Here is a 21,933-nt window from a genome sequence, read left to right as displayed (position 1 = left end):
CTGCAATACACATATGTGTACAAGTATCTTTATAACAGAATGATTTATAATCCTTCGGGTACACACTCAGAAATGGGATTGCGGGGTCAAACAGTATTTCTGGTTCTAGATCCTTGAGGAATCGCCACACTGTCTTCCACAATGGTTGAATTTATACTCCCACCAACAGTGTAAAAGCGTTCTTATTTCTCCACAGCCTCACTAGCATCTGTTGTTGCCTGGCTTTTTATTTTTTTATTTTTATTTTCTTTCAGACGGAGTCTCACTCTGTCGACCAGGCTGGAGTGCAGTGGCTCCATCTCGGCTCACTGCAAGCTCCGCTTCCTGGGTTCATGCCATTCTCCTGCCTCAGCCTCCCAAGTAGCTGGGACTACAGGCACCTGCCACCACACCAGGCTAATTTTTTGTAATTTTAAAGAGACGGGGTTTCAACGTGTTAGCCAGGATGGTCTCAATCTCCTGACCTCGTGATCCGGCCACCTCGGCGTCGCAAAGAGCTGGGATCACAGGCGTGAGCCTGCCTGACTTTTTAATAATCGCCATGCTAACTGGCGTGAGATAGTATCTCACTGAGGTTTTGATTTGCATTTCTCTAACGACCAGTAATGAGTTTTTCATGTTTGTTGGCCGTACACATGTCGTCTTTTGAGAAGTGTCTGTTCATACCCTTCGCTCACTTTTTGATAGGGTTGTTTTTTCTTGTATATTTGTTTCAGTTCCTTGGAGATTCTGGATATTAGACCTCTGTCAGATGGGTAGATTGCAAAACTTTTCTCCCATTCTGTAGGTTGCCTGTTCATGTTCACTCTGATGATAGTTTCTTTAGTGGTGCAGAAGCTCTTTAGTTTGATTAGATCCCATTTGTCAATTTTGGCTTTTGTTGCAATTGCTTTTGGTGTTTTGGTCATGAAGTCTTTGCCCATGCCTATGTCCTGAATAGTACTGCCTAAGTTTTCTTCTAGGGTTTTTACTGTTTTGGGTTTTACATTTAAGTCTTTAATTCATCTTGAGTTAATTTTTGTACAAGGTGTAAGGAAGGGGTCCAGTTTCAGCTTTCTGCATATGGCTAGTCAGTTTTCCCAGCACCACTTATTAAATAGGAAATCCTTTCCCCATTGCTTGTTTGTGTCAGGTATGTTGAAGATGGCACCACCATTCTTAACACATTCCTTTATGTAAAGGCAACACTTAAAACCTTGCATGGGAAAAGTGTGTAATGTAAAACTGAAAATTGAAATTGGAAAATTTTAACTGGAGAATGCCAATTAAAACTAAACAGCATACTTATTAGCAAAAATCTAAGAACTAGAAGTACATATTTTGACTGCATTAAGCAACATGTTTACACAATGTTTAAGTTCTCCTTTATGAAATCAAGTTGCACATTTATTATTGGAGTTAATTTTTGTAAAAATCATCAGATAAAAATAGAAATAATTTATATTCACTTAAAGTTACAGGAACAATTATTAAACAGAAAAAGTTGTGTTTCAATTTCATCTGAATTTCTGAGTTTCTCTACTGAGAAATTTAAATCAAAACTTTACCAATAATAAGATATATTTTGTAATCATACTGACAATTATCAAAGTCTGATACACACACACACACATCTGATATATTCTTGAGTATAAGTAAACGTACTGGGGAAGGATAAACTTACAGAACCTGAAAAAAACAGTCTCATACTTTTTTTCACAGATAGATACACATGGATTTATTTTTCTAAATGCTAGGAAACAGTGTTAAGTTTTTGTTTTTTTTTTTTTTACTTTTATTTTAGTTCCAGGGTACATGTGCAAGATTGTTACATAATTAAATTCATGTCATGGGGGTTTGTTGTACAGACTGCCACATAAACTTAGAATACATACAATAGTTATTTTTTTCTGCTCCTCTCCCTCCTCCTATCCTCGACTCTCAAGTAGGTCCCAGTGTCTGTTGCTTCCCTCTTTGTGTCCATGTGTTCACGTCATTTAGCTCCCACTTATAAGTGAGAACGTGCGGTATTTGGTTTTCTGTTCCTGCATTAGTTTGCTAAGGATGATGGCCTCCAGGTCCCTCCATGTTCCTGCAAAGGTCACAACTTCTTCTTTTTTACGGCTGCATAGTATTCTATGGGGTATATGTACCAGATTTTCTTTATCCAATCTGCTACTGATGGGCATTTGGGTTGATTCCATGTCTTTACTATTTTGAATAGTCCTGCAGTGAACATATGTGTGCCTGTGTCTTTATGGTAGTATAATTTATATTCCTTTAGTATATACCCAGTAATGGAACTGCTGGGTCGAATGATAGTTCTGTTTCTAGCTCTTTGAGGAAATCGTCACACTGCTTTCCACACACAACGGTGGAACTAATTTACACTCCCATCAACAGTGTATACACGTTCCCTTTTCTCCACAACCTCCCAGCATCTGTTATTTTTTGACTTTAATAATAGTCATTCTGACTGGTGTGAGATGGTATCTCATCATGGTTTTGTTTTGCATTTCTCTAATGATCAGTGATACTGGGCTTTTTTTTTTTTCCATATGTGGTTGGCCGCATGTGTATCTTCTTCTGAAAAGTTTTTTTTCTCTCATAAATTTAAGTTTCTTATAGATGCTGGATATTGGACCTTTGTCAGATGCATAGTTGCAAACATTTTCTCCCATTCTGTAGGTTGTATGTTTGTTGATAGTTTCTTTTTCTGTACAGAAGCTCTTTAATAAGATCTCATGTGTCAATTTTTGCTTTTGTTGTTACTGTTTCTGGCATCTGTGTCATGAAATCTTTGCCCATTCCTCTGTCCAGAATGATACTGCCTAGGTTGTCTTCCGGGTTTTTACCGCTTTGGGTTTTACATTTAAGTCTTTAATTCGTCTTGAGATAATTTTTGCATATGGTCTAAGGAAGGGGTCCAGTTTCATCTCTCCACATCTAGCTAGCCAGTTATCCCAGCACCATTTATTGAGTAAGTAACCCTTTTGTCATTGCTTCTTTTAGTCAGGTTTGTCAAAGATTAGACACTTGTCTGTCTCAATGGCTGTAAATTAGTCTAAAGAGAAATCTACATGAATGTTGTAATTGGAAGTGAAGCAGCCGCCCCTGCTTACCAGGGTTTGCATAAGCCATAAGAAAGATTAACTAAAAATGTTAATCTTAGTTAACATTTCCCACTCTCTTGCTGACTTTTCTTCCTGGAACCCAACCAGGCTTTCCTAGCAAAGACTGGAGCCAGAGGGTGCTGCTGGCTCAGGAGGGAAACAGAGATCACTGCTAAATCCTTTCCCTTTATCTCCCATACAGAACAAAAGGCTTTATCTGCAGGGAGGGGAAGGAAAACCTCAAGCTTGTAGCCCTAGGGCTCTGATGTCTCATTCCAGTGGGGGAAGGAAACAGAGGCCTAATAAATAAAAGTCTTCATCTCAAAAGAGAAGCACTTCAAGACCATAGCCTAAGGACCTTAGTGTTTGTCAACAACAGCTGAAGAAAAGGAATTGGGGACAAAAGAAAAGGAAAACTTAACAAGGCAGTCAATCTCAATCCCCAGAGGAGGGAGAGGGAGTTGGGGGAAGGAGAAGTGGCTGACTACAACGCAGAAGCATGGAAAATTGTAAGGGAATGGAACTCCTCTGCATGGTATTGGGGTGGTAGGCACATGATTTATAAATTTGTCAAAACTCACAGAAATGTGCATCACAGTGAACTTTAATGTACACCAACTGTCTTAGTCCATTCCTGTTGCTACAGCAAAATGCCTTTAACTGGGTAATTTACAAAGAACAGAAATTTATTTCTAACAGTTATAGAGGCTAGGAAGTTCAAAATCAAGATCAAGGCAAGTTCAAGTTCAAGATTCAGAGACTGGTAAGACCCTATTTTTCATGAGTTCTGTGTATCCACACACGGCACAAGGAAGGAAAAGGGCAAAAAGGATTAGTTAACTCCCTTCAACCTCTTTTATAAGAACACTAATCCATAAGGGTGGGGTGCTCATGACTTATCACTTCCCAAAAAGCCCCACCTCTTAATACCATCACATTTGGTATTAGGCTCCAACAAATGAATTTTGGAGGGACACATACACTCAAACCATAGCATGAGCTATCTTTTAAAAAGGAAAAAAATTACCCAGGATATCAGGGAATTCCAATATGGAATGCAGACTATGACAGATGAACTGTCAACTGAAGAATCAGAGATTCGTAAGTTTGGAAAAGACAGTTTTACTTCTCATAAAAGAGGCTGCAGGCTGACCAACCCATAGGCTGGGAAGCACAGCCTCTGGCAGAAGCCAAGAGCAAGCATTTCTAGCCAGGGAAAGATGAAACGGGAATTTATGCTGAACTGGCTGGTTACACAAACATATTCAACAAGTTAAGGATGAGCTATGAATATTCACAAACAGGAGGCACATGCTTGTACAGTAAGTCAACATGTATGCAACATGCACGCCATGTTAACTCTGGGGTGGAGACTTAACAATTAAATGTATCACAATTAGGCCCTATACATCAAAAGATGAAGCAGAGGAAATGGAGTCCCACTGTGTGCAGCCTCCCTCCACAGACTGGCCAGAACCACTCCCATCATCCCTGGTCTTTTATTAGGAAGGAATGCTGGTCAGCTGCTGTGTCAAAATTGCAAAAAGAAGGAACAACAGTTAGGTGGTTGCTTGAAATTAGCAGGGGAAAAATTTAGGCTAGTCTCTGTGTAACTCTTAGGGAAGAAAGCCTAATGGTGGCTAACGAGGGAGGAGGTATTACAAAGTGTGTCCAAACTCCCAATCCATCTTGGCCAGGAACTCATTTTTTCAGCTTTCTCTGGGGTCCCCTTGGCTGAGAGGGGGATCTAGTCATTTGAGGAAACAGGATTTTTTCTTTCTCAGAACCTAACTGAATTACACTTTATGACATAACCTCAGTGAAGTGACTGTGGTGATGAGGAAGCTAACTAACTTTGGAAATCAGTGAAATGACTGAAAACTATATGGATGATAAAGGAACTGTACATCAACAGTGTACTATTATCAACACGGCTTTTCCTGGTAGTGGGGAGCAGGTAACAATTCTGCAACTGCTTTGCATATATACTAGGCTTAAATTAGTAAGTAATGGAGCCTGGCTCTCACTGTCAGGAGCAGAGTTACAGTTAGAACAAGAAGAGAAAGACAGAATGAACCTTGAACTATGGTACTGGATTAAAGACAAAGACATCACTATGAACCCATGTTTAGTTTAATATACATACACAGAATAAGTACAGAAACAATTATAGATATGCATGAATATATGGGTAAGTACATAGTGTATATGTATTCTATTACACATACATACATTATCCTAGCTCTATTCTCTGAGAGAAAGCCATGACACTCAGTAGCAAAGAGCACTCCCAGAGTCTAGATCTTGATTTCTAAATGCAATTCTCCAATAAAGGCAACCAGAGCTCTTTAGAGAAATGGCTGATTCCAGCACTAAGATAGGGAAAACATAAAATGAGTCCAGAGCACACCTTCTAGCACCAGAAAGGAAATGTTCAAAAAGAAAAAAAAAATTAAAAGGATGGGGTCACGTGAAAGAAATACAGAAGCCAAAATGAAAGAATTCCTAATGGCCAGAACTGGAACAATGAAACAATCAATAATTTGATATTAGATGATAGCCCAAAGAATAAATATCCATGAGTCCACACAGAATAAATAAATGGAGGAGAAAAGATAATCTTCCTTACAGAATTCTAAATGACATACGCAGTTATCTCCCTTCCAAGAGACACAGCTTTGTCCCCTCACCTTTTGAGGGTGGGCTGGACTTACTGACTTGCTTTCAATAAGCAGAGCATGAAAGGGAAAAATGTAAGTGGAAAACAATAAATGATACTTACACAAAGGGATAAAAGTTGGCATTATCAATGATGTCATGTAGATATCATATACTCCCTGATGCATTTATCAAAACTCACAAAAACTCCCTGATATGATGTGATTAGAAGGGCAATTTTCCCCTGTCATATTCTTGCCAAAAACCTTAACTCTAGTCTAATTGTGAAAAAAACGACAGAGAAGCCCAGATGAGATGGTATTCTACAGGCTACCTGACCAGTACTCCTTACAACTGTCAAGGGCATGAAAAATATGGAAAGCTAAGTTGAGAAACTATCACAGACTAGAGGAGACTAAAAAGCATGACAAGTAAATGCAGTGTCATTGATTCCTGGAACAGAATATTAATGAAAAAAAAGTGGTAAAATCCAAATAAAGTCTGGAGTTAACAGTGATACACAAATTGTCTTAGTTCATTTTCTGTTGCTCACAACAGAATACCTGAAGCTGTGTAATTTGTAAAGAAAAGGAATTTATTCCTTTCCTTACAGTTACGGAGGCTGATGTCCAAAGTCAAAAGGATACATCTAGTGAGGGCCTTCTTGCTGGTGGGGACTCTGCAGAGACCCAAGGAGGTACAGGGCATCATATGTCAAGGAAGCTAAGCATGCTAGCTCAGGTCTCTCTTACTTCTCTTACAAAGCCACCAGTCTCACTCCCATAACCCCATTAATCAATGAATGGATTCATCCTTCGTGAGGACAGAGGCCTCGTGACCCAATCACCTTTCAAAGGCCTTACATTTCAATATATCCATACTGGGGATTCAATTTCAAAATGAGTTCTGGAGGGGGCAAATATTCAAACCACAACACCAATGTTCTCAGTTTTGATAAGTTTAGGCAGTTTGCTAGGGCTGCCATATCAAAGTACCACTACTTAAGTGGCTTAACCAACACAAACTTATTGTCTCATAGTTTTGAAGGCTACAAGTCTGAAATCAAGGGGTCAGCAGTGCAATGCTCCTGCTGAAGGTGCTAGGGAAGAATCTATCCTAGACTTCTTTCCTGGCTTCGGATAGTTTTCTGGCTTGCGGCAGCATAACTCCAATCTTCACATGACATTATCCTGTGTACATGACTATCTGCAAATTCCCCTTTTATAAGCATACCAGTCATATCGGATCGGGGCCCACCCTACTCAATTATGACCTTAACTAATTACACATACAACAACCCAACTTCCAGATTAGGTCACATTCTGAGGTACTGAGGACTAGGACTTCAACATATGAATTTTGGGGGACACAATTCAATCCATAATAGCAATGTAGAAACGCATTAGGGGAAACTGAAACTGGGTAAGAGGTATGTAAGAACTCTGTACTATCTTTTAAACTTACCTGTAGATCTAAAACTATAAAATAATTTTAAAAATTATCTTAAAAACTTATTTCTATAAAGTCAGTTGATAAAATATAACATTTTCTTAATAAGCAAAATAGATTTCCCACATCCAGCTGAACGCATAATTTCAGTAAGATTTTTTGTTTTTAACTCAAGGGGGCAACCACAGGTAAAATGGTGAAAACCAAAATTGCCTTGGTTTGCAACACTACTGATTTAGTGTCTATCTTTCTCAGGCACTTTTCCATAAACTATTAGCAAAAATGGAATGCTGTACGTTATTCTGCACCTCTCATGGTTAATTCAGCAACCTGCCATGGTCATCTTTCCATGTCACTACTACAGATAAAGCTGTCTTATTTTTTTTCTATGTTTCTATGGTAAAATAAAACACACACACAAAGACAACCACCCAAAGTATAATACAGAACTTAGTCAATTACTATAATGCAAAACTCTTGTAACCACTACCTAGGTCAAGAAATGGAACTTAGCTGCTGAGAGATGCTATCTGGCATGAGCACTGGAATTTCTCTGTACTTTACTGCTGGGTATGCTATGAATGGGTATGCCATGAACCCAAGGGCCTGACCACTCCTTGCCCAGGTCATTTTCAAGGTAGCCACCGTGAAGAAGAAGGTCTTAGCTGTGAGCCACCATGAAGAAGAAGGTAATGTCTTCCTCTGAGACAGACAGCAGACTTATTTACAGCTTGCTAAAACCAGCAGGTTTCCCAAATCGCATGACAGTTGTACTGTCATGCAATATTCTGCAAATGCAGACACTCATATGGGTCCTCTGTATCACTCCCCTGAGGCTTGAGGAGCAAGAGAAAACTTGCTCAGTGTTGCTCGTTCTACCACTCACAAAAAATTATTTTTCTAATCCAAGATTGTCACGTCTTCTGCCAGCATCCATGAAACATTAACAAGCTAACTATTAGCTTGTATAGTACTACAGACTGAATGTTTGTGTCCCTCCAAAATTTGTATGTTGAAATCCTAACCCCCAAGGTGATGGCAGAAGAGGTGGGACCTTCGAGAGGTGATTAGGTCACGTTGGCCCTCATGAATGAGATTAATGCCCTTATAAAAGAAATCCTGGAGAGTTTCTTCACCCCTTCTACCACAAGAGGACACAGAGAGAAGATGGCCAACAAGGCTGTCTATGAACCAGGAAGCTGGCCATCACCAGACACCAAATCTGCTGGCCCCTTGATCTTGAACTCCCCAGCCTCCAGAACTATGAGAAATAAATTCTGTTTTTTATAAGCTACCTACCCAGTTTACAGTATTTTGTTACAGCAGCTCAAATGGACTAAAACACTATCATCCACTGTATTCTTGGGAACTAGGAATCTAAATGTGGAGGAAAAGAGATTCAGATGTAGGATTAAAAGGGCTATGAATAATTCTAGGACACCATCTAGACATATATAATAAGAACATGTGTGCTGTCATGAAAATGATATGCACAGTATCATTTCATGCACTCCAAACACTATACCCTTAATACTGAATAGAACTACTTTCTAAAAGGAAAAAAAGAAAATGAAAATAGAAGTTTTCTCCATATCCAGATCAAAATTAAATGACCTTTTGCTCACTAAATTAAAATGGTGTTTAAGAATTTAAAATAGGCCAGGCATGGTGGCTCACACCTATAATTCTAGCACACTGAGGGGCCAAGGCAGGAAGATCATTTGCGCCCAGGAGTTCGAGGCCAGCCTGGGCAACGTAGAAACCTCATCTCTACAAAAAATTTAAAAATTAGCTGGGTTGGTGGTCCATACCTGTAGTCCTAGCTACTCGGGAGGCTAAGGCAGGAGGATCACCTGAGCCTAGGAGTTCGAGGCTACAGTGAGCTAGTATCACTATACTCCAGCCTGGGCAACACAGCAAGACCTTGTCTCAAACAATAACAAACAAAAAAAAGAGTTTAAAATAGATTATGGAGAAAGAAGAAAAAAAAGTATTTCCCTATTTTTGTAGTAAGAATATTTCCAAATTAGTCTACAGATACAAATGAGGCTTCACTGACAGGTTCCACTGGCTTTCATTAGCTTGACAAACCTTATATGCAGAAATGCAGAATTCTGTCCTCCCTTCTGGGTTCTATTCCCTACCTCTATCTCGGAAGCGTCACCACGAATGTCACGCTATTAACGCAAAATAATCCTGTCCACTTCTCATAACTCTGCCTGCAATACTGCCATCAATGGCATACTTCCATCACTCCACCATGAAATAAAAAGGATCTCTCTCTGTCTCTCTCTCTCTCACTCTCTCAGAAAGGCCACAGAAGAATTGCTTGGGATACATTTTCTCTACCCCTGAGGCACTCACAAAAGCAAACACTGAGACTCAGAACTATTCAACCCCCAGACCCTGAGAGTCTTTATCTTCTTTCCAGGTGTTTTCTGCCCCATGCACCATAGTCGCCATGTGATCTGGATTCTGTCATGTCTTCCCATTCCACCTATGTACTTAGTCTAAATATGAGTCACTGACACCGCTCCTAGTTTTTTTTCTAGGAAAATCCTCAGCCTCCATGTACAACAGCTGAATAAAATAAGTAAGGGTAGTGCTGTAGTTCAAATATTTGCCCCCTCCAAACAATGTGGCAATACTAAAAGGTGAGTCCTTTAAGAAGTGATTGGGCATGACAGTTCTGCTCACATGAGCGGATTAACCCATTCATAAATTAATGGGTTAATGGATTAATGAGTTAATGAATCAATGGGTTAGTATGGGAGTAAGACTGTGGGTTTATAAGAGAAAGAGGGAGAACTGGGCTAGCACACTTAGCCTCCTCGTCACATGATGCCCTGTACCACCTTGGGACTCTACAGAGAGGACTCACTTGCAAAATGGCCCACGCCAGATGCAGCACCTTGACCTTGGACTTCTCAACCTACATTAACTATAAGAAATAAGTTCCTTTTCTTTACAAATTCCTCGGTTTTAGGTATTCTGTTATAAGCAACAGAAAAAAACAGACTAACACAGTTAGGAAGGGATATGCCAGGCTTTGTATCCCCATCTCCACTTAGGTTTAACAGAGGCACAGTTGCAATAGTTACTTAGTGCTCACTCTGTCAGAGGCTATAGAGCGTACAAAGCAAATCTATGAAGACAGATAGCCAGGACTCAAATCACACCTCATAATTACTAGCTGTGACATTTGGGCATGTTACTTAGCCTCTCTGTCCCTCAATTTCTGCCCTGTTATACAGAGATAAGGCTACAATCCCTTAATTCCTAAAATTTTCTAGATTTTGAAAACAGTACATACTAAATGCTTTATAAAATACCCCAAGAGGAGTCTAGGTCCTTGTAATACTTGATTACATAGTAATAAAGTGTTTTTATATTTATGCACCAAACCATAAGTGTTCACACTAGTTAGGATAAAAACTAAAAGAGCTTCAAGTACATCCAGGTCAGATTTTGCCAATGCATTTACCACAAACTAACAAAAAACTTTTGGTTTTAGGGTTTTAGAATTGCAAATAAGAGATCTGTAGTATGTACCCCAGAGGACTATCATGAGAATTAACTGAGCTAATAACATGACAAATACTTACAGTACCACCTAGAATACAGTGAAATCAGATGACCTGTTATTGTTTTTATGTGCAATTTACTTGTCAGCCTCTATAAGAGATATAAAAGTGAATAAAATGTATTTCCTCCTTACAATCTGGTAAACTATGGATATTTAACTTTGCAAGGGTACCATTACAATAATAGCTAACATATAAAATGACTGTTACATGCCATGCACTATGCTATTTTTTTTTTTTTTTTTTTTTTTTGAGATGGAGTCTCACTCTGTCACCCAGGCTGGAGTACAGTGGCGCGATCTCGGCTCACTGCAAGCTCCACCTCCTGGGTTCACACCATTCTCCTGCCTCAGCCTCCCAAGTAGCTGGGACTACAGGTGCCCGCCACCATGTCTGGCTAATTTTTTGTATTTTTTTAGTAGAGATGGGGTTTCACCATGTTAGCCAGGATGGTCTCGATCTCCTGACCTCGTGATCTGCCCGCCTCGGCCTCCCAAAGACTATGCTAGATTTTTTAATGCATTATTTTGATGGTTAGCATTGAGTGTCAACCTGATTGGATTGAAGGATGCAAAGTATTTTTCCTGGGTGTGTCTGTGCAGGTATTGCCAAAGAAGATTAACATTTCAGTCAGTGGACTGGGAGAGGTAGACCCATCCTCAGTCTGAGTGGGCATCGTCTAATCAGCTGCCAGCATGGCTAGGATAAAAGCAGGCAGAAGTTGGAAGGACTTGACTTGCTGAGTCTTCCAGCCTTCATCTTTCTCCGGTGCTGGATGCTTGCTACCCTCGAACATCAGCCTCCAAGTTCTTCAGCTTTTGAACTCTTAGACTTATACCAGTGGTTTGCCAGTGGCTCTCGGGCCTTTGGCCACAGACTGAAGGCTGCACTGTCAGCTTCCCTACTTCTGAGGTTTTAGGACTCAGGGTGATCCATCATTGGCTTCCTTGCTCCTCAATTTGCAGATGGCCTATCATGGGACTTTATCTTGTGATCATGTGAGTCAATTCTCCTTAATAAACTCCCTTTCATATATACATATGTCCTATTAGTTCTGTCCTTCTAGAGAATGCTGATTAATACAATTATCTTATTTATCATTTAAAAGCATTCTAAAGTAGACACTATTATTATTCTCATTTTATATATATCAAAAGGGAAGCTGTAAGAGACCAAGTAATCCACCCAAGATGAAGTAGTGAACCCATTATTTAACCCAGGCATTCTGACTTGTAAGAACCATGGTTTTAACCATAATTTTATGCCACCTCCTACAAGGTATATGGGCCATGTCTTGACGCTACAGTTGAGAACCATGATGTACCAAGGTCAAGGAAACCTGCCATACCAGTATTTCTCTACTTCTCTAACAATGACATTTTAAGTTACACATACAAATAATGCCCACAAAACTTACCAAATGGTGCAGTACGGTATTAGTCCTTTTGAATGCATTAAACCTGAAACAAATGTGGAATAAAATGAGAACAGTAATGTGGGTAGTCATGCTTCAGTTTACAAATAGTATATCACCTTTTGTTTCAGCCTCTTCTAAAAGGTATTATTAGAACAAAAAGTTTTAAAAGGTTTAGCTCTCATTCACTGCTGGTGGGAACATTAAACGGTATAGCCACTTGGCACATGAATTTTATGGTAACTTTTCATAACTGCTAAAATGTGGAAGTAACCAAGATGTTCTTCAATGGCTGGAAGACAAACCAATTTCAATACAACCATATAAAATATTATTCAGCCATGAAAAAGAGAAATGAGCTATTATGCCACAAAAAAAAAAACTGGACAAAACTTAAATACATACATACTACTAAGCAAAAGAAGCCAGTCTGAAAAGGCTACACACTCTGATTTCAACTGTATGATATTCTGAAAAGGGCAAAATTATGAAATCAGTAGAAAGATCAGTGGTTGCTAGGGGTTTGGGGGAGTGAGTGAGGGATGCACAGTTGGAACACAGGAGATGTTTAGGGCAGTGAAGCTTATCTGTACGACAGTGTAATGGTTGATACATGTCCTTATTATTTGTCAAACTTTTCTGCTCAAATTTGCAGGTCATTTTTTCCATCAACTTAAAACTACTCTAAAAAATAAAGTCATTACTCTTAAGAAAAAACGTTTGTTAAAGATGCAATACAAACAGCATTCTCAGACACTGCAGAGAGAGGTATAAATTGGTACTGCCTTTCTGGTAAACAGTTTGGAAACACAAATCCACAGCCTTTAAAATGATCACACCCTTCAATCCACTAATTCTGCAAGCATGTGCACTAGGGAAATCTCAGAAATATGACCAAAGTTTGGTTAATATGTTCACAATTATTTACATGATGGAAAAACTGAAAACAAAGTAAATGTCTAAGAATAGAGCATTATTTTAAAGACTGTGTCTATTAATACACACAGCCATTACACAACCACTAAAAATACTAACATGGAAAAGCAGTCACGACAAATCACAAAAGGAGAGCAGGCTACAAAACAATAAACACAACACACTTCTATTTTTGCTGTTTTAAAAGTGCTTGTTAGGCTAGGAATACAAAGCCCGAGACACAGCTTGACCAAAGTGACCACTGATAATGGACATGAAAATGGTGAGGGTGGGGTCACCTGGTAAGGGGCATGAACAAACATGGAACATTGCAAATTGTCCCTATCCCGATGCTAATTACAGGACTGCAGGTATAAGTTCACTAAGCTATAAACTTCAGAACAGTGTACTCAAGTGCCTTATGTACATTATAATAAGAAAGTAAAAGGCAACACCGGGAAGGGCATTGATTGAGAGGCATGAGGAGGGCCTCTGGAAAGCTTGTTTCTTGATCCAGGTGCTGGTGATTTAGGTATGTTTAGTTCGTGAAAATTCATCAAGTTGTATCATTATGCTTTGGGCTTTTTAAAAAATTTCCTAAAAGACATAGCTCTTGCCCTTGAGAAACCCACAATGTAATGACAGATGTGCACATAAAAATACTATACTTAGAATATACTAAGATGCATGCTTTTTGTTTAAGAAACTAAATTTAAGACCTATGGAAAGAGGTCAAAGCTAGAATCAGTAGCTACAGCAGCCTGATAAGGGCTGTGCACATGTACAGATACATATACTATCTAATGGAACTGATAAACTGACAATCTGTTAATTTTTCAAGGATACTCTGAGATTATAAAAAACCAACAGCCTGAGGTTGCACAAAAGGCAGTATGACCAGTTACCACTTGTAACCACAACTTGGATGACTGGATTTATAAAAATATTTGTAATCCAACTTACCTTTCAAAATTTATATTTCTTTCTTTTTATATAACATTCAAATTGAATTACACAATTTAAGTCAGTCACAGTTCACATTCCTGAACTAGCATTTTTGAATTTGTCTCACCACAAGTGTTCTCATCCTAGCCCAGTGATTCCAAGACTAGTCTGTGCATTAGAATCACCTGGAGACTTGGCTGGGCATGGTGGCTCATGCCTGTAATCCCAGCACTTTGGGAGGCCAAGGCAGGCGGATCACCTGAGGTCAGGAGTTCCAGACCAGCCTGGCCAACAAGGTGAAACCCCGTCTCTACTAAAAGTACAAAAATTAACCGGGTATAGTGGCAGGCGCCTGTAATTCCAGCTACTCAGGAGGCTGAGGCAGGAGAATAGCTTGAACCTGGGAGGCAGAGTGTAGAAAGTAAAAAGTTTCGTCTTCAAAGTTTTTCTTCTTGTTAAAGAATAAATCATAAGTGTTAGAAATAATAATTTATTTTAAAGACTTTCTTCAAGTCTCCTTGCTTTGTGCTAATAACTCCTTGTTAAGCTCTATCCTGCATAACTATTAGACATGCTCACAGGCACGTTCCAGCTCACAGCCTATGCCCCTTCCTTATTTAAAAATGTTATCGCTTCCTTAAACCTTTCATAAGCAAATTCTTTGTTCTTCCCTGCACTTACCTATTTACGCTATTAGCATATTGGGTATCAGTTTAAGAGTGTGAGGTCCCGCTCCAGCCAAAGGAAGCACGACACAGCAGTAAGGACAACATAAATGCGTAAGGGATAAATATGTCTGCTTTTCCTTTGTCAAATGTGCTCTCGCCATTGTTCCATCTGCAATTGAGCACCCTTCTGTAGAAAGTAAAAATGGCTTGCTGAGAAATCTTTTTGTCTCTATGCTGACTTTTCTTCACAGCACCAATGATCTAACAATTTTGGTATTTCTTTTTTTTTTTTTTTTTTTGAGACAGAGTCTCGCTCTGTCGCCCGGGCTGGAGTGCAGTGGCTGGATCTCAGCTCACTGCAAGCTCCGCCTCCCAGGTTTACGCCATTCTCCTGCCTCAGCCTCCCGAGTAGCTGGGACTACAGGTGCCCATCACCTCGCCTGGCTAGTTTTTTTTTTTGTACTTTTTAGTAGAGACGGGGTTTCACCGTGTTAGCCAGGATGGTCTCAATCTTCTGACCTCATGATCCGCCCATCTCGGCCTCCCAAAGTGCTGGGATTACAGGCTTGAGCCACCGCACCGGGCCCAATTTTGGTATTTCTAACACAGAGGTTGCAGTGAGCTGAGACTGTGCCACTGCACTCCAGCCTGAGCGACAAGAGTGAGACTCTGTCTCCAAAAAAAAAAAAAAAAAAAAAAAAAAAATCACCTGGAGACAGGTAAAAATTCCAAAGCTCAGGTCACACCCAAGACCAATTAAATCAAACTCTGAAGGTGGGGCACAGGCACAGATACTTTGAAGCTCCCCTAAATGATTTCAAAGAAGGAAGCTGTCATTAAAAATCAACACTAACACTTTATAATTATGAAACTGAAGCAACAAAGCGTATCTTATTTAGGGATACTTTCTAAATAAGGTTTTCATAATTACTTTTAAAGTGTGAACTACACTACCCTAAAACACCATTTCTAAAATGTTTTCAACTTGACTCAATTTTATCTTTTTGTAAATTTTAAGTATAAAAATCCAGAATGACTTTAGATTCCTTAGATGAGGCCAGTACCCAAATGTCGGTTCAAGAAGGTGTTGCCAGATTTGCAACTCTTATGTAATAGTTTAAGTACTAACTGCAGTGTTTTAACGAGTAAACAAAGAGAACTCCAAGTCCCAGTTTCATATATAAGGCAGAATTTAACTCAAAGTTAATGTAAACCTATCAAACAAAGCCACTGTACACAAAATTTATAGGTCACAAAAATCTGTGGACCAATTACAAAAAAATACATATATACAACCAAATATCCTTGCCAAATACTACATAATCATATTGCTTCCATTTGGTTGGTTGACTGATTTTATTTGAGATGGAGTCTTGCTGTGTCACCCAGGCTGGAGTGCAGTGGCACAATCTTGGCTCACTGCAACCTCTGCTCCCAGGTTCCAGCGATTCTCCTGCCTCAACCTCCCGAATAACTGGGATTGCAGGTGTGCGTCACCACGCCCAGCTTATTTTTGTATTTTTAGTAGAGACAAGGTTTCTCCATGTTGGCCAGGCTAGTCTTTAACTCACAACCTCAGGTGATCTGCCTGCCTCAGCCTCCCAAAGTGCTGGGATTACAGGCGTGAGCCACCACACCTGGCCCACTTGTTCTAATTCAAATTCAGCTGTCATTTAAAATTTGATATTAGCTTTTATATCTCAAAATGTAATTGAGAATTCAGTGTCCCCAAGTAATTCTGAATTTATGATCTTTCCTTTCTACTGGCTCCAAAACTGCCATCTGGTGGAGAGGAAGAGGGCACACACATCTCCTTTTTTTTTTTTTTTTTTTTTTTTTTGAGAAGGAGTCTCTCTCTGTCGCCCAGGCTGGAGTGCAGTGGCAAAATCTCGGCTCACTGCAGGCTCTGCCTCCCAGGTTCACACCATTCTCCTGCCTCAGCCTCCCGAGTAGCTGGGACTACAGGTGCCGGCCACAATGCCCAGCTAATTTTTTGTATTTTTAGTCGAGACGGGGTTTCACCACGTTAGCCAGCATGGCCATGATCTCTTGGCCTCTTGATCCGCCCGCCTCAGCCTCCCAAAGTGCTGAAATTACAGGTGTGAGCCACTGCGCCCAGCCTGCTACTTCTAATTTCTTAATTAACTTTATCAGGCTTATTTCCTTCAGCTGATGTTAACTTGGCTTTTTTTTTTTAGAACAATTCTCAAAGTATGGTTCTTGGACAAGTACCATCAACATCCCCTGGAAACTTACTAGAAACTGAAATTCTCTGCCCCACCCCAGACCTACTGAACAAGAAACTGTGGGGCCCAGAAATCTGTGTTTAACAAACCCTCCAGGTGGTTATGATATGTGTAGTTTAAATAAACAACTGTCTTAGATGAGAACTTTATCACTCAGGAACTTTTTGCAATTATCCAATAAAATAAACATGGCCTCATGCAATTAAACAACTACATGAAACTGCTTAAGCAGGAAGATGACATCACAAAGTAGTGCTTAGAGAAAATTATTATCCCAGAAATAGGCAAGGTGTGAACAGAGCAGAAAATCAAGTCCAGGAGGCCAATAATTTAGGCATGGGGTGATGAAGAACAGCAGCTGTGGAAACAGAAGGGAGGGATATTATTATGAGTTATTATAGAGTAAAAACTCACTGGAAAAGAATGTCAAAAACGACTTTAAGATTTCAGACCAGAACAACTAGGAGAATATAGAAAAGACAGGGAAAGAAGCTCGCTGGTTTGCAGGATGAAATACAAATTCAATTCTGAACTTGAGTTTGTACTAACATAAGCAGAAATATTCAACAGAAGAAAGACTAGAGCTTGAAAGAAAAGTTAGAACTAAAGGTATGTCTCATGCCACATGCACGTACAATCACTGAGGCATTGGAATCTCTCCGTTTTCTGTAAGGAATACATGAGAAGGCGACAGCTGAAAACTAACTGCCAGAAGGATGCCAACTGCAACTGTGGTATTGGTCAGTAGTGTTTCATTTCTGTATTCTATTTATTTATTTTTAGAGATAGGGTCTGTCACCCAGGCTGCAGTGCAGTGGTATGATCATGGGCTCACTGCAGCCTCAATCTCCTGGACTAAAGCCTCCTGAACAACTAAGACTACAGGCGCACATACCACACCTAATTTTTAAATCTTTTGTAGAGACACAGTCTATGTTGCCCAGGCTGGTCTTGAATTCATGGGCTGTGATCCTCCAGCCTCAGCTGCCCAAAGTGCTGGTATTACAGGCTTGAGTCACCAGGCCCAGCCGAGCAGTGTTTTAAAACTATTAACATTATCTGGATGGAACGGCAGAGATTAAAAAGAAGAAAAAGAAAAAGAAAACGACTAACATTTAAAAATCAAGAGATTTCACCTAAAAATGCAGTTTTTCCAGCTTTTCCAGAAAAATCAGTAGTAATGGAAACCCTGAGTCTATATATTCCATAAGGGCAACAATACCTGCGGCTGAGAAGCTGCCTCCTCTCCAGAGCACTCTATCCAGCTCACCAGTTTCCCCACGCTACCATCTAGCCAGCATCTTTCAATGCTTCCTTCTCAGCCTCTGCATTCAGGCTCATGATTCCTAACACAGAAAACAACCTAACAGAGCATCACAGATGGGGCCTTTGATCAACTAAGAAACAACTAAGTAGAAGTAAAAAAGAGAGGCAGTCAAAGAGCAAGAACCAAAACAATAGAGTTCAGCAGAGTACAGAGCAGATGGAAAAGGCAATGAGGCCTATTAACAACCTAAAAAGTAATCTCTTCCTGTCATTTTTATTTTTAGAGACTAGGTTTTTCCATGTTGCCCAGGCTGGAGGGCAGTGGCGCAATCATAGTTCACTGTAAACTTGAACTCTGAGGCTCAAGTGATCCTCCCACCTCAGCCTCCCAAGCTGGAAGGATAGGCATATGCCACCATACCCAGCTAGTTTTTTCTTATTTTTTGTAGAAACGGGGTCTTGCTATGTTGCTCAGAACTGTCTTGAACTCCCACGTTGACCTCTCAAAGTGCTAGGATTACAGGCATGATCCACCACACCCAGCGAAAAGCAACCTCTCTGATGAGGCTTCCTGACTCCCTCTCCCTACCTAATCTGGCTCTCATAACTGTGTCCCTTAAGACACTTATCAGAATTGGTAACTAAAAATTACTTTTGTCTAATTATTTGTTTCCTATCTGCTCTCCTTTCAGACTCCAAGGAACAGTAGGAACACCAAGTAGTCCACAGTGGCTATAGGATAACAAAAATGCCTAGAACCATGCTTCCCAGCAAGTAGAACAGAATAGTAGGTAACTGTTCATTCATGAATATACTGGAGTCGAATCTGTGAAATTCAGGCTGGTAAAACTGTATTTAGTTGCATAAGCAGAAGTGCACCTCTGTGAGCTTCTGAGAAGAATGGCAGTCACTGAAGTAAAACCTCAGCGAGATTAACTCTGGCACTCTTGTACGGAAACAATTCACACTGGGAAGAGGAAAAAGTGGTAACTTTGAGACTACTGTTGAAACTTGAATCCACAGGAAGAGGTTAAGGTTTAGGAGTGTGGAAGAACTTAGGTAACTTTGAGAATCTAGAAGAATGATAGTGCCAAGAGAGATAAAGAATAAGGGTTATATTTATGTGCAAATTTGTTTTTCTTTTCCTTTTTTTTTTTTTGTTGTTGTTGTTGTTTTGAGACAGAGTCTCACTCTGTCGCCCAGGCTGGAGTGCAGTGGTGCAATCTCAGCTCACTGCAACCTCCGCCTCCCAGGTTCCAGCAATTCTCCTGCCTCAGCCTCCCAAGTAGCTGGGATTACAGGCCCCTGCCACCACGCCCAGCTAATTTTTTTTTTTGTATTTTTAGTAGAGACGGGGGGTTTCACTATGTCGCCCAGCCTGGTCTTGAACTCCTGACCTCATATGATATGCCCGCCTCGGCCTCCCAAAGTGCTGGGATTACAGGCATGAGCCCCCGCGCCTAGCCCTTAAGTGTAAATTTACATGTGAGTTGCAGCTGAGACATTAAGAGGGTTGTGACCAGCACTAGAGCTCAGAGAAAGTCAGACTAGACAAAGATTCGAGTTACGCTAAGAGAGATGATTTGAGAACCAAAAAAAAAAGTCCAAGAGCTAAACTGGCACTGGGGTAAGAGGAGAGGCGGCGGAGAGTGGCATTAGAAAAATAGGCCAGTACCAAAGAAGCCAAGGGAGGCCAGAGTTCAAGTGGGGTTGCCTAACATTGTCAACCATGGTCCAAGGCCTTTTCTCCTCTCAGAAACACTTTCCGTGACACCGTATTCCCTTATACGCTTGAGGGTTACGCTACTGCGGACTGGACCACCTTGGCCTCTGCTTTCTAAGATAATGCCCACTCCAGGGCTGAGTCTGGAAAAGGTATCTCAGATCAAAGCCCCCAGAATGGTCCTGGCCTCACCTACAGAGTCTGCATCTTGGAACGTGGGGTGGAAGAAAGCCAAGCTGAATTGTGGAAATGGCAGATCCTTTCCTAAGTCAGTTAACTTTAACAAACATGTCTTTCCAGTTTGTTTCTCTATTTGCTATTTGCTGACAACACTGAAAATGCGGCAGTAACGATTACGTGTACTGATTTTCTTAGTATTTACTAAATCTCTCCATGAGCTCGTGCAAGGACTAATTTTAAGGTATTAAAAAAACAAGCAGAAAAGCAACTCTTACATGTATAACAAATATTTAGTGAGAATTAGGTCTGTGGATACAGTGTTAGACATCTAGACACTTTCCCCTGAAACTATTCTTCAGTCAAAGAAACACCTCCATCCCTTTTCAGGAAACCCAGAAGGCAAACTCTAAGGCTTAAAGAATCCAGTAATTTAAGTTGTCCTTATTTTAAGGAAATAAACATGCTTCTCCCTTCAAGTGGGCACAGCTGCTACCTGACATGACAGTACAGGGCCAGACAGTGGGCTGTTGAAGACGCATGCAGCCTAACTTCCTAAAGATGTGGCTACCAGATTTCTTAGGCTGAGCTCAAGACGCAGTGAGGGGTACTTTTGAAAAGCTAAACAACGTTTGCAAACATGCTCCCCCATGCCACGTTAAATGTCCCTCAACACTAGCCTTTAAGTTCCAGATGCCTGCACTGACGCTGGAGCCATGCAAGAAAGTTGAATAAAATCACACCACGGGCAGAGAGAGATGCAGCAAGTGGCAAAGCACCTGTGTGTGTTGGCTGCACAAAACATGCCGCACAATTCCTCTAAGCTGAATCCCTCCGTGTCCCCAAACTGCACCCAACTTTGAAGAAAGAAAAGTAATTGAGGCCAAAAGAATGAAAGTCGTGTGGGGACAAGGCTGAATTAAGAGCTAGAGTGGCAGGAAACGAGAGTGCTGCCGCCAAGAAGATGCTAGAGGGGAAAAAGGAAAGACAGGGACGGAGGCTGGGGCTTGGGGAGGGCCAAGGTTGGGGTGGGCCAAGGTTGGGGTCTCACAACTGCGCCTCTGAGCGCGACTCGAAACTTCGAGGCCAGCAGTCTCCACCCCCGGCCCTTTTCCCACTTTGGCGAGCGCCGCTGAAGAGCCTGCCCTTGGCTGCTCGCTCTCTCACTCACCTCGACATGAGCCTCCAAACCTCCCACTGCCCCATCGCCAAACACTCCGGAGCTAAAGCAACGGAACGCGAATCACGCGCACCCTTCCAGCGCCTCGCCTGAGCCCCGCCCACCGCCGTCCTCCCCCGCCGGGCACAGATTGACAAGTCCTCCAGAAAGCTAGAGCGACCGTTTCCGCTACGCGGCAGGGAGGGGCGGGGCAAGAACGACGCCTGGAGGAAATAGTTGAGGGCGGTGAAGGGAGATGGGACGGGTGCGGGGCGGGCCTGGAATCGGGGACTGGGCCAGGGAGAAGGCGGAGAGCGAGCTGAGGCGGAGCGGGGAGAGGGAGGATAGAGCGGACTAGGGCGGATTCGCAGGAAAGGAGATTGCCCTCTAGAGGCTGTCTTAGCCCAAAGCGCAACCTGTTGTGGGCTTGACCTGCAAATTTGACCAGCAGGAACTAATGTGAAAGACTTTTCTCAAATTTTAGTAATTTTTTATTAAAATGTAAACTTAGTATTATTTAAGAATCAAGTAGAGGAATTACACTTGATAAAGGACATCGGGGTAGTTTATTCATTCCTAACCCAATATAGCCTAATTCCTTTAACATTAGGATTGAGACATTTTCAGTTTTCTTGGG

General features: G+C 41.0%; 1 protein-coding gene across 2 annotated transcripts in view; it reads right to left on the bottom strand.

Annotated features, from left to right (window-relative positions):
• The window catches only part of HIBCH (3-hydroxyisobutyryl-CoA hydrolase), a 117,433-nt gene extending 95,984 nt beyond the window's left edge, over positions 1–21,449 (bottom strand). Inside the window, exons 1-2 of one of the 2 annotated variants that reach the window (XM_033230851.1) lie at positions 21,309–21,449; positions 12,201–12,243 (exon numbers count right to left, since the gene is read on the bottom strand). In XM_033230851.1, coding sequence (XP_033086742.1) covers positions 12,201–12,243; positions 21,309–21,343 — 78 coding nt within the window. In that variant the 5' untranslated portion in view covers positions 21,344–21,449. The remainder of the gene's footprint in view (positions 1–12,200; positions 12,244–21,308) is intronic. The other variant, XM_033230852.1, reaches the window with a different exon arrangement.
• Positions 21,450–21,933: the final 484 nt, after the last annotated feature.

Source organism: Trachypithecus francoisi, unplaced genomic scaffold (genome assembly GCF_009764315.1).
Source record: "Trachypithecus francoisi isolate TF-2019V2 unplaced genomic scaffold, Tfra_2.0 Lachesis_group13, whole genome shotgun sequence".
NCBI classification, from domain to species: Eukaryota; Metazoa; Chordata; class Mammalia; order Primates; family Cercopithecidae; genus Trachypithecus; species Trachypithecus francoisi.
The sequence above is the reverse complement of the archived record's forward strand: the minus strand, read 5'-3'. Positions and strand labels throughout refer to the sequence as shown.